Source organism: Trachypithecus francoisi, unplaced genomic scaffold (genome assembly GCF_009764315.1).
Source record: "Trachypithecus francoisi isolate TF-2019V2 unplaced genomic scaffold, Tfra_2.0 Lachesis_group5, whole genome shotgun sequence".
In the NCBI taxonomy this organism is placed as follows: Eukaryota; Metazoa; Chordata; class Mammalia; order Primates; family Cercopithecidae; genus Trachypithecus; species Trachypithecus francoisi.
Window position 1 is genome coordinate 33577632 of NW_022681470.1, and position 13271 is coordinate 33590902.

At 42.0% G+C, this 13271-nt stretch overlaps 1 protein-coding gene across 1 annotated transcript in view; it reads right to left on the bottom strand.

Moving 5' to 3' along the window:
- Positions 1-3105: 3105 nt before the first annotated feature.
- Positions 3106-13271, bottom strand: part of ASTN1 (astrotactin 1) — a 316609-nt gene continuing 306443 nt past the window's right edge. Inside the window, exons 22-23 of the mRNA XM_033197106.1 lie at positions 10903-11086; positions 3106-6550 (exon numbers count right to left, since the gene is read on the bottom strand). Coding sequence (XP_033052997.1) covers positions 6313-6550; positions 10903-11086 — 422 coding nt within the window. The 3' untranslated portion in view covers positions 3106-6312. The remainder of the gene's footprint in view (positions 6551-10902; positions 11087-13271) is intronic.

Below are 13271 nucleotides of genomic sequence, written 5' to 3' on the forward strand. Positions count from 1 at the left end.
CACTTGACATTTGAATTATTTGAAACAAAGGAAGTTGCTCCTAATTATTAAGCACAAAACATGGCTAAAGTTCTCCCACTGAGAAAGATAGTAAGGAATCAATTACACTAATTTGTACTCCCATGTGAGCAAGCATATCATAGACTCTAACAAAAGGCAGATTTGGTGAAGAAACATGATGTCAAAACCTGTCTATCTCTAGGGGAATCAATCCAATTACAGCAGACACTGCAAACTACCAGAACAAAGAGATTTATTTATTTATTTTCTCACTTTGGAATAGTGCAGACATGAGCCAAGTCCTGGACTCCCACATATGTCAAGAGAAATTGTAAAATTTTATTATATAATGTTGAGGTTTCGTTTGAAACCAAACTGCTCATTAATTGCTTACTTGATGTGACAATAAAATAGGACTTGCTGGTGGGAGCAGGGTTAGGAGGCATTAGGTTATCAAAACATATCAAGCTATTCTGTCCTCAGGGCAGTAGGCATTTGTTCCCCAAGTTCTCACCCAAGCATTGAGTGTTATCATGGATGCATGCAGAAAACAGAGACTGGGACAAAAAGAATCATTAAAGCATAGTAAAAGGCAACATTGAACATACGGAGTGAGAGTCACAATTTCTTGGCTCTGAATAATCCTCACGTGACAGATGGAAAATAAAATAAAGAACCCAAACCAAGCTAAACAACTAAACAAACAAGAAGAGACAATCTGCTCAGCTTGTAAAGGTAATCTATATGCCCTGAGTTGATTTACTAATGGCATTACTGAGTTTGCACTGGCCAACCACACTCTCTCTTATTGTCTGACATGGGGTAACTGGGCTGTGATTTGCAAAAATCTCAGTGGGATGAGTCTTTCCCTTGTTAGGACAATGAATGAGAAACAAACTCATTAATCATGACGGCAGTATGGTGTAAGGGTTAGTGTCAGACAGCCCTTGGTCAAAATGCCTGGACTTCCATTTAGCTGTGAACTTGGGCAAGATATATAAAGATACCGAGACTCTGCTTCTTCTTTCTTAAGAGTATTTACTTCAGACTTGCAATGAAGATTGATGAATATTATTCAGTTCAAGTGTTTAGCACAGTGCCTGGCACATAATAAGTATGGGGTATGCACATTTGCATCCAAAAAGTTCCAAATACAAAGGGACAGAAAAACAAGTAAAATTGGAAGAAACTCTTCTCTTCCAATGTTTTTCCCTTGTCCCAAATTGTCCACTCCCTTCTCTGTCTTTCTTTTCCCAGCTCTGGAACAATTCTCTTCTTCTCCTGGAATTCCTATCTGGGTTCTAAGATTCACCCCCTCAGAAGTATTAGGATACAGTGCCCCACCCTTCTTCTTGCTCCCCTCCATGGAGGCAGAGACCCACTTCATTGGTAACAGGGACATTGTGGATGTAGCCCAATCTCCATAAGTTCTCATCTCCTTTCCACAGTGAATTCATGCCCAGAGCAGGGCTTACCTAAATGTTCTGTCACTGAGTGGATGGAAAGGCACTGCTGACCCGATTGGATTCTTTTTATTTAAAAGATCCCTGGCCGGGAACAGTGGTTCACACCTGTAATCCCAGCACTTTGGAAGGCCAAGGCAGGTGGATCACCTGAGGTCAGGAGTTTGAGACCAGCCTGACCAACATGGCAAAACCCCATCTCTACTGAAAATACAAAAAAAAAAATCTTAGCCAGGCATGGTGGCAGGTGCCTGTAATCCCAGATACTTGGAAGGCTGAGATAGAAGAATCACTTGAACCTGAGAGGTGGAGGTTGCAGGGAGCTGAGATCACACCATTGCACTCCATCTTCGCAACAAGAGCAAAACTCCATCTCTCAAACAAAGAAACAAAACCCTTAGTGGCTTAAAGCAATAACCATTTTATTATGTTACATAATTTGGTGGGGGGGCAGCTATTCAGGAGGAGCTTGCAGGGTGATTCTTCTCTTTCATGTGGTATTGGTGGAGGTAGCATGCAACTGGGATACCACCTGTCTTGGGGTCTCAATACAGCTTCATTCACCTGTTTGGTGCTTTGGCAAGGTTATCTGAGCTGGGACTGTGGACCAGAGCCCTGCCACGTGACCACTCCAGCATGGTGGTCTCAGCACAATAGCCTTGAATTTCTTAGGTGGCGGCTCAGAGCTCCAAGAGCAAGAGTTCCAAAGAAGGCAGAAGCCCTAAGGCCTTTTTCGATTCAGACTTGAAAGTCACATAGTGTCACTTCCATTACCATCTGTTGGCCAAAATAGTTATAAACCTGCCCAGATCCAAGGAGAGAGGCACTAGATCACACTTTATATGGGAGGGGTGTCAAAGAATCTGTGGCCATGTTTTAAAACTGCTACAGTCATCACCTTCTTTTAATTGCCCCTGCTTGGGCAGGGACTTGGATTCTGATCATTACTTTTCAAGGGGACCTATTAAGCCCAGGCACTTAACACCTGATTTTTGAAGAATTTAAATAGAATCACATATTTTGATGGCAGCTGAGATAATCTCTACTTAAAGTGGCATTGTAGAGAGAAAGAAAGAGATTACATATTTTGGGCTACCCATCTTGAAGCATTTCATAAGTCAGCCTGTCTCAAATGCCCCTACACAATGCAAGACAGGAATGTGTCTGGGAGGGCCTTTTGCAACATTTTTCTTCAACATTTTTCTTAAATGGCCAAAGTATAAATTTCATCAGCTTTCACAACATCCTGTACTTTTCTGTCATAGTCTTCCTCACCCTTGTGGTGATAAGTTCAATGTCTAATTTTCCCCATAGGATGCTACACTCTCTGATAGAGAATAAGCCTGTATCCTCTGCATCATGTGTAGTGTCTAAAATATAGCAGCTGTGCAACAAATACATTTCACCGGCTACTTATTTGGAGAAGGTTATAGAGAGAAGATGGGACTCACTACTATTTGAAGTTTATAATTTGCTATGAAATATTTGATTCTTTTTTTTTTTCCAGTTAGAATGATGACTATAAGGCCCATATGTCTGGAATCGGAAGTGTAACATTTAAAACTTTAACAAGTTCCCTGGTGAGTCTAACCAGTTCACTCAGATTATTGAAAGACACAAGATAACATCCACATACCCAACACTTACTAATAGTTTTGTTTTATTATTCAGTTAATTATTTCATCTTTTATAATCACACAATAATTCGCTTTTAAACAACACTGTTATACCTGAAGATGGTCACATTATATTCTTTCATCCTTCTACAGTAGTAAAGTGTTTTTCTTCATACTCAGTTTTTTAATAGAACATTTGAATATCAAGAAGTGTAGTTAACTAAAAAATAATGAACGGACCAAACTCCATGGAAAACAATTGCACACTCAATTAAAAGTCTAATGCTATTACAGTGGTTCATGTACATTCAAGAGGAAACTCCAGAGGTCTTGGGGACACGGGAGCTGGGAGAGTGTTGGTGGGATATAAGCACCTCCCTTAAGACTTGTTTGGCAGCTTGAAAACTCGAGGTTGAATACTGGTCCAGTACCATCACCCTTTCTAGCCAGGACGGGTTCCTTCTGGCAAGCATCGGTAAAAGTCAGCAGGGTGCAATCAATAGTGTCTTTCAAGGGGAAAAAATCCTCCAGTCAATTGTACAACCATCCTAAGACTTTCCCCTGCCCCACTCATATCAGCCTTTTTAACTTGAATGTAAGTAGGAGCCAGTCATAGTTGTGTGCATTGTGTGTGCACGCATGTGTGTGTGTGTGAACATACATACACACATTCAGTGGGGAGAACTCAAGGGGAAACTGGAGGAAGAAAGTCTTGGGGAAAGAGGGGTCTAAAAATGGAGGGTCACAGAAAGAAGAAGTAAAAGACAACGGTAAAGAAGGTAGAGGAACTTAGGAGACTGAGGGAAAGATAGGAAAGAGGAAGATAGTATGCCTAAAATAAAAAGAAGGAGAGGGTGCAGAGGAGGGACCCTGATACCTGCTTCACCCTCTCCCTGGTCTGTCAACTCCCACATCATCCACTTCTGGGCACAAAGACATCGGCAGCCTCACCCTGCTTCCACTCAAGCTTAAAGCACCATGTTCTGCACAGACGTGAATAGAAGGATGGCAAACAGTAGCAGCAAAGAGATGCTCTGGGCCCTGTCTGATTGGCCTGTCACATCTTCTCTGGCAATGGTGAAATATTTGCCCCTTGAGGCACTTAAACTGAGGCTCCAGCATTTGCCACAGGTGGGACAGCCAGTTTTTCTGCTGATCTTTTCTTTGAAAGTAGGGGAATCGCTGAGACAGGTGCATTAGAGAGTTTGAAATAAATCCTTCAGTGTTTGGAAAGAAGGAGACAGGAGAGTGAAACCACCCTGTGCTTTATCTCAGCCTCATCACAGGCTTCCTTCCCAGTTATGAGGGTGGGGAGGAGGGCCATGTGCAGTGGAACTGAGGGTCCCAAGGATGCTCTAGCTCCAAAGGCCAAGGGCGCACTTTGGCCCCTCCTCCTTCCACTGCACAGAGGACATGTCCATGCCACAGATGCTTGGGAAAGGTAAAGCTCTCTGGGTAGGCTCCCTGTTGGGCTGAGAGCTCGGACAATTGTATGCCAGATGATACCAAAAACAGAACTGAGTATTGCAGGGTTGCTAAGATCCTGTGCCCTGGAGACCAACAGCCTGAACTCACACTGAAATTCAGTGTGAGTTAAGTGCATGAGGGATTTGGGGCAAATTGTATAACCTCCTTGCCTCATTTTCCTAACACTAAAATGGAGATAAGAATAGTACTTTCCTCAGGAGTTGCTGTGAGAATTCAATGATACCTAAAGTTCTTAGAGCAGTGCCTGGCATACAGCAAGCACTCAATAAATGTTATCTGTCATTATTACTATTTAGAAAAAAAAACAATTTAGCTCAACGACTAGCCTTATAGGTCCTGCATCTGTTTCCTGACCTTCCTTAGGTGCTTCCAAATGAGGAGCTCTGGTCAAAGGTATGATGGCTGAAGGTGTGTGTTCAGGCTACTGAGTTGTATGGGATGGCTAAGGCCATTGCTAGTTAACAGGGCCTTGCCAGGCTCTTTCTGAAAGTCTGGGCTTCCTGTTGGCTGGGTCACTATCTGTGACCATGTCAATGCTTGGGCGGTGGGATGGAAACAACACTCTAGTCCTTAACTGCAATCAGTGGTGCTTCCCTACACAGGATTCCAGCAACTGGATGAGCAGTGAACATGGTGGAATCCTCCTGCTTATGGTTATCAGAGAAGCGATTTGCAAAACTAGCAACACAAGCAAATTTAGCAAGGTGGGGATGAACAGACATTTTTTGTGATCAATAATAGCTTTAGTTCACTGTAACACTGACATGAAAGTATTGACCCCTCCTGGACCCCATCAGACATCCACCAAGCCTTACCTGCTCAGTCTAAGAGGTGTGGGGGTTAAAGATAATCCAGGCACATAGATATATATTGGTAGGCTGGAGAAGTCCATCCAAAGGAAGAATGGATTTTTGTAAAAAAATAATAAACTCCAAGTCTTTTCTAGAATGTGGACTGCTAACTAGTCTCCCAGGTAGACTTTTCTGAAGGTGCATTTGACAGATGGCATCTTGTTCCCTCTCAAAGATCATGTTGTTCAGAGGAGGGGACAGAGATCTGACCGAGGGAGATTTAATCCCAGTCCTGGCTTAAAATAAGGAAGGATCTCAAAACCCAAGTGGTCCACTGGGGCCTATAATGAAAGCTGGTTACACCTTTCGGGTATGGAAATAGTGACAGCAAGGCCTAGGAAGAAAACCAGGAGGCACATACAAGGGCCACCTTCCCCAGTTTTCTAATTGTCTTTCTCTGTGAGCAGGGCCAAGGCTCCCAGAGTGAGATGCTTCCTGAGGCATGTTTGAGCGTGGGGCCTGAGGCAGGCCTAACAACTTTCTGACCTCACCTCTATCCCGGGTTGCAATGGATTTAGGAACTCAGTGAGCACAGGGTGCCTACTTAATAGACTTTTCATGGGGATCACAGCAGAGCTCTTGAGCATTTTGGTAATCTTCTCAGGGAAAAAAATGAATGGAACAAAGTAACGGCAAAGCAAACCCCAAAGTAATCCTCTAAAGAAATATGGCACTGCATGAAGCCACCAGCTGGCAGATTTCCCAATCATGCAGATGGAGAACATCATACTGAAGAAGTTCTGCAGGGAGCAAGGATCACTTACTCCCTGGTTTTGATGTTGCTGTGGAGGTTTTAATGTTCCATTAAAAAATATTAAAAATCCACAAACCAACCCAGATGGATCCCTCCTCTTTCCTACTTCATTCTGGCAGCAGCTCCCTGACCTTATGATGCTAGATCTCTTTGCTGTCCCCATAGTCGTTGTAGGGGATGCTCAGGGTCTGCTCCTCACACGTCTTCCTGAGGTCCCGGCTGAGCTCCGCCCAGTCAAGTCCATAGGGTTTGATCTCGCTGTAGCGGCACCCCAGGTACTTGAGTGAGCTGCGCCGCAAGCTTATCTTGGGTTCCTGAAGGAGTCCATTGCACCAACTGCTGAGGTCCCCAAGCTGGGAAAGGATGAGACCAGCTTTCCTATGGATCAAGCACAGAGGATACTTAAGTTAGAAAGAAGAGAGGGTCTGGATGAGCAGAGCTACTATTAGTGTGAGACTCTAAACTTCAAGAGGGCAGAGTGTGGTGTGTTTTCTCCCTATTTTACCTTTGGCACTTAGAACAGTGAGCCCTCCATAAATATCTGTCAAGCAAATGAATGAATGAATGAATGAATGGAATAAATGTTCAAAGTGAGCAAGCACCAAAAAGAAACAGAAAAAATGCAGTAAGGAAAAATAAGAAGAGAAAATAAAAAAACTAATATTGTAGTGGAAATGCATGCCTTTTAAAAATCATAGAGTTGGCATGTTTGAAAGACAAATCAAATCAAGTTTCTTTAAAGCTAGTCATTTATCATCACTAAATGACAAATAATGTGCTTGACTAAATATTTCCCTTTCCAAGGCCACTTCTGAACTGGTAGAAGCAGCCGTTATGTTGAACTGAAAAGGATATTAGATGTGACCAATTATGCCTGGATGGAAGTAGCTGTAGTGTAATAAAGGCAAGGACAATAATACCCTCAGTTCATATTGACACAGGATTATCCTTTGGGAAAATGAAGACTGTCAGTTGCACATATCACCTAATTAACCTCCAGGTGAGCTCATGCTCCATTTCTCCACCTCCCTCAGAAAGTGAAGAGGCCATTATCATTGTCACTTAGCCCCAAAGGAGAGGGAAAACAAAGAAGGTGATGAAGGTCACCTGAGCCACTGCAGATTCCTGAGAGAGAAGGGAGAGAGGAGAGCAAGGTGCCCCAAGTTGCACACACTGGAAAGGAGTGATCTCCCTGGGCCAGGAGCACAGAGTGTGAGAGCCTCTGGCATCTAGCTTGGGGGAAAGGACTAGCAACACTATGTCACTGGTGCAGACCAGTGGCACTCACTTCTGGTGTCATAGATAAAGAAAGCCTAGAGTCAGTTCTCAGAGCTTACTGGATTTGACTGGAAGAGTAAAAGATCAGGATCACCTCATTCAGTTGTGTTTTTCTTATTCTTTAAAAATGCAAGTAACCAGAGACCCATGAAGGAAGATACTCTCATTTGAACAAGGTCTTGTGACCTGGAAAACTCAACAAAGACTACTGACTTGGAAAACTCAATAAACACTATTCTTTGCAGCATTTATTGACTGCTAGTCTAACTCATGTGTGGAACCACTCTTTTCTAGTTTCATCAACAATTTGTATTAGTCTGTTTTCATGCTGCTGAGAAAGACACACCCGAGACTGGGCAACTTACAAAAGAACGGTTTAACTGGACTCACAGCTCCACATGGCTGGGGAAGCATCACAATCATGGTGGAAGGTGAAAGGCACATCTCACATGGCGGCAGACAAAAGAAGAGAGCTTTTGCAGGGAGACTCCCATTTTTAAAACCATCAGATCTCATGAGACTTATTCACTATCACAAGAATAGCACGGGAAAGACCTGTCCCATGATTCCATTACCTCCCCCCAGATCCCCCCCAACACGTGAGAATTCAAGATGAGATTTGGGTGGGGACACAGCCAAACCATATCATAATTCCTTCCAGAAACTGAAATTTTATTCACCTTATTTAGAGAGAGGTTTCAAAGAACAATAGCCACATTCCTTTCATTTTTCCTCTACTATCCTGGCAGAGAGCATCACCAAGGGATGACCTCCCTGCGTTACTAAAGGGTGAGCTGAGAGAAGGGTGGAGATTGCAGTTGGTCGGAGGAAGGGTTTGAGCTTCAGCAGCAAAGTCAAGGGCCAAGAGTGGAGTGAAGTCATGGGAGGTACAGTCATATTTTCTCCAACTTCAATGGTGGGTCAGAAGAAACCAAACAAACACTCTGCCTGCTGACTAAATTGTCTTGGGCAGATGATCTGTACTTTCCCTATCAGCCTCTGCAGTTTGGTCAAGCAGGTTTTCCAAAAGTTGTCATCAACAAGAACTCTGGTGGCCCTGCCTCTCAGTCTGTGTCCTACTGTATGTCATTAGTTGTTGACAAGTTCATGGGAGGTGGAGAAAGGGGAGAGGCGGAAGAGGGAGGGACAATATCAGCATCATGTTCAAGAAATGAACAAAGAACTCCCATCATCCTTCCAAAAGAATGAATTTAATTAGCCCATACACCCTTTGTTGCTGCTTTCAGTGCTCACTTTAAATAACAATAATAATAATAAATTTGGGATTGCCGTTGACCATTTTGGAGCCTGTGGCTTTCTTTCTTATTAGTAGAGCAACCGATGTTTTTCTCAAACTATTTTCAACCCTCAGCTCAATCTGGAGGCCTCATTGAGTTTTAATGAAATTGGATTGTGGTGAACTGAGGGAATCCTCTGTTTGCTCAGAGGAAGTAAGCAGCCATAGACCCTTTTCTGCTCATCTTCACAATTAACCCCAAAGTGGGTTGATGTATTTCAAAACAGAGGATTTTTCCTTTCCTGTGGTTGTCTCTGAGATCCATGACACTAAAAAGCCAAATTTTATTTCCTGCAGACTAATGAAACTACACAATGTTTTCTAATGTATAGCCATGAAAGACTAGTATTACACATGAAGGAGCCTCCTGGGAGGAGAGTGTGCAGTCAGTGGTGGCCTTACTTTACAACAAGATCTACATTTCTTCCCCTGCTCACTTTCTTCATTAACCAATTTTGCTTCTGACTCTTGAGTCACAAGAGAGAAATTTTAAAAGCACTCCAAATGCCCTTAGAAATCAAGATGATATATGCAATGTTAGTGCTTTTCAAATTGTGACATTTATGTTCCCTGACAAAGAACTGTATATATACACTCAGTAAATGTCAGAAGAGAGAAGGGAAGGGAGAAGAGGGGAGAGGGGAGCAGAGAGGAAAGGAGTGGGTGGAGAAGGAGGTAGCGGGAGTGGAGAGGAGAGGAGAGAGTTAGAGAATGGAGTTGATATTAGTGATGAGTAAGAATAAGGTAAAGACAAAGATAGGGTATGAAGTGAAGGGGACATTTTTTAACATGTATCTACTTTCTAACCCAGGATTTGTCTCTTACCAAAACTGAGACAAAGCAAATTAAAAATCCCTTACATTTTTCTCTGTGGTCTATAGTGATGGCTCTCTTTGCCCAAGAACTATCACTCTTTATAAACAGGAAATTACTTATGGATTGTAGAAAAATCCTGCCAGATCTTACACATAAAATCATTTTATTTCAGAAGATAAACCTAATTTTCCTCTTTCCTTCAAAAGTAAGAAAATAGAATGTCCTCAATGATGGTCTTCTGGGAAAGTTTATAACTGCAAGTCACAGCAGGCCAAATGAGGTTGATTCTCTCTCCAGTTTGGTCAGAAGTCAGATGGATGGGATGACTTTTGGGTGGTACTTTCATTCTGCCCTGTTGGCTGGAGTGAAAGAATTCTTTAAGAGACAGAGGATTCTATAGTGTTGATTTTCTTCATTTCTTTCCTTCCTTCCTTCCTTCCTTCCTTCCTTCCTTCCTTTGTTCCTTCCTTCCTTTTTAAATTTTCTCCTTCCTTCTTCATTTTCTTTCTCATTCATTCTTTTTTCTATCCTCACAGCCCTTCCCCTATTTTTATTGTTTCTGCATGAGCACCTAAATAATTTGGGGACATATAGTTAATAACATTCCATATGAAAATCCTTTTTATCATACTTATCCCAAAATTTCAGTCTTTCCAGGGAAGTCTGTTTTCTCAAAGCAGCAATATACAGTTATGATTAACAGAAAAAAAGAAAAGTGATACATCTGCACATTCTTCTCATTTCTTACTTTCCAAGCACACTATTCTGTTTGTGCAACCTAAAAGCGGTGGGTGTGGAGTATTAGGCAGTTGTGGCCCTTGGGGCCAAGAGAAGTTAGCACACACTATGTGACCCTAGTTCTGGCCAAGACTGACATCAAGATGGGTCTTTGTCTACTCTCTTGTTGCATTTCAAGAGATGTGGAATTTAACTCAAAACAAGTATTTACAATGCATATAATATATGAAAAACCTAAATGCAAAAAATATTTTTGGATAGCCTCTTTAATAAAATTCCAAATTTTCTTTCACAAGACCATGCTTTTGGCTCTTTGAGTTTTAGAATGCAATGTCAACATGATGAAAAAGGAGGGTAAAATAGGTCAAGAGCAAAATTGTTTTTCAGAGTTCAGGAAAAGCATTCATGGCTGGACTGCTTAAACAGAGCTCATCCAAAACTAATCTGCATGGGCTGAACTGTCTTAAATCAGGGGACTGACTTCTCTGATTGCCTAAGCTCATCCAGGAAATCTCTACAACTTCATGGATGCAGTATTACAGCACAAGAGATACAAAATTTCAAGAAGTCTTTAAAAGGGTTGACTTAGTTTATTGATTACCTGGGACCTAACTCATCCTCACATCGCCAGGTGAATTCCCCGAAGCTCTCGTAGTGCTGGTTATAGTGGTAGAGGACCCGGTGTAAGGTGGGGGAACCCAGATCCAGGAGGGTATTGTAGGCGGTCTGCTGCTCCTTCCCACTGGTGTAGCCATTGAAGAGATTGTAGATCTTGTCAGCTATTTCTGAGGAAGGAGGAAAAGGAAAATAAGTTCATATTTACATATATATAAAATAATGTATGTATACACATACATTATATATGATCTATATCATATAGATACATCATAGACACATGTAGATCATTTATAATGTGTATATAATATGCATATATATATAGTATATGCATACACATAAATGTGTATATGTGAATGTGTGTGTATATACATATATGCATGTTTGCTGATGTGTGTGTGAGTATGCTGTTACTGAAAGAGTATTGAACCCAAGGCCTGAAGAAAGTGATTTGAGTAATTCACTTTGTGTCTGCCCCACCAGGCTTCAGTTTTCTATTCTAAAATGAAAGCCTTTGACTAGAATACCTCTAAGGTTTGTTTCAGTTACAATATTCATTTTTTTACTAAGGTTTTCTAAAAATACCTAGCTTGAGGAAAAAGCTCATATATTAACACTTTTTTGGCAAGTGCAATTCCAGGGAAGCAAGAGCGAAGATAAAGAGAAATGAAGCAAGAAAGAAGAGAAAGTAAATGTAAGGGAGAGCATGAAGGAGCTGGTCATGCCTTCCTGATAAGCTGATTGCTACATTTTGCAGGAGAGGATGTGTGACCCACTGGATCTCCAGTGGGTCATTCAGGGGTAGAAGGAAAGAATTTATCTCCAACTTCCATCCATGATTGGTCTGAGTGTGTTCCAATGGGGCATTAATAACCCTACACTTCTAGGTGGCAAGTGCTTGCATACCAGGGTTCCTGCCAAAGCAGCAGGGCAGCCCTGGCAGCGAGTGGCGGGCGTTCAGCTCAGGGATGAAGTGAGGCACTGTCAGGCAGTGCTTGCGAGTGACATGAAGAGTCTGAAGTGGCCTCATGACTGTGGGAAAGCAGAACCCTTGTTAGGACCACCTAGACCAGATGCAGAGGCAGATCTGTGGAGACCCAGAAATGGAATCTAGTGTAAATGAGTAATCTTTCCATTTAATTTACGTCTCTGATATTTCTTCCTCAAAGGCATAAATTGCTAAGTCTGAAGTTGGTGATGTGGCAAAGTGGAAATGATTTTGTATAGACTTGGCATTTTTTTCTTACAGAGCTCAAAGTACTTCATCATTAAATATTTTCTCTTTTAACCTGTCAGAAAGAAGATGTATTTACATTTTTCTCACTAAACAGCTGGGAAACTAAGATCTGGAGAGCACTGCTTTGTCTTGGATGCAGTGTTAATTCTGGGGATGAAGAAATGAAGTCCACAGGTTCCTAAGCCACAACTTGGCCAATGTGACCGTCTGTGAGCTCGCAGGCATGGCAGCCTGATTCCTTGTCAAACTTCCAAGTGACTTCAGCACTGCTGGTCATGACGAAGTCATCCTTGTAGCAGTTTCCAGAGTTGGAATGAATAAAATTTCTACCTCTATCCTGCCCAGACACAGAAATTATTTCTTTACTTTTCTGTCTTACCTGTTGCCTATGAGGACAGGAGCCAGATTTTACACCCTTACTATCCTGAGTGGCTAGCACAAGGCCAGACAATCAAGTAGATCCAAAAATGTTACTTGAATGAATAGAACTTAAACCTTTGGGAACAACTTAAATTTACTTTGGGGAAGTGTTTCTCAGTGATATCTCTCTATACCAGGTCACACCAATCCTGTAGCAACCAAACTTGCAGCCAGCATATTTAGCTGCATTGCAAATAACTTGAGTATAGAAGTCCACTTAGATTTTCAGGTTGCTAAAATTCTCATATTGTTAAAAATGGAATCAAGAAACAAAGAGGATAGTGATTTAGAAAACAAACATCTATGGTATCTCTAGTTGTTTATCGAAGGCCTATGATTGCCAAGAACTTTGCACATGTGAATTCCAATTCTCACACTACCACTGAAAGATGGATATGAATGTGCCTGTTTTACAAATGGGAAGATTTGGGAAAAGGTCAAGTTACCCACCTGCCCAAGGTCACACTGCCAGTGTGAGATGGAGTCAAAATTGAAAACTACGCCTATCTGCCGTTGCTATTGTGTACTGGTGCGTGGAAATACGTGATGTATAACCAATTTAAGGTACAGGAGGCAGAGTCATGGGATGGAAAATCTGGGATGACTCTCTCTAGTCAAGGGCATTTCCCTGATTGGGCTACAGATGTCAAGAAAGAGGGAATCCTAGTAGCTGTGCAGGGGGTCTGTCGTTTCTGAAG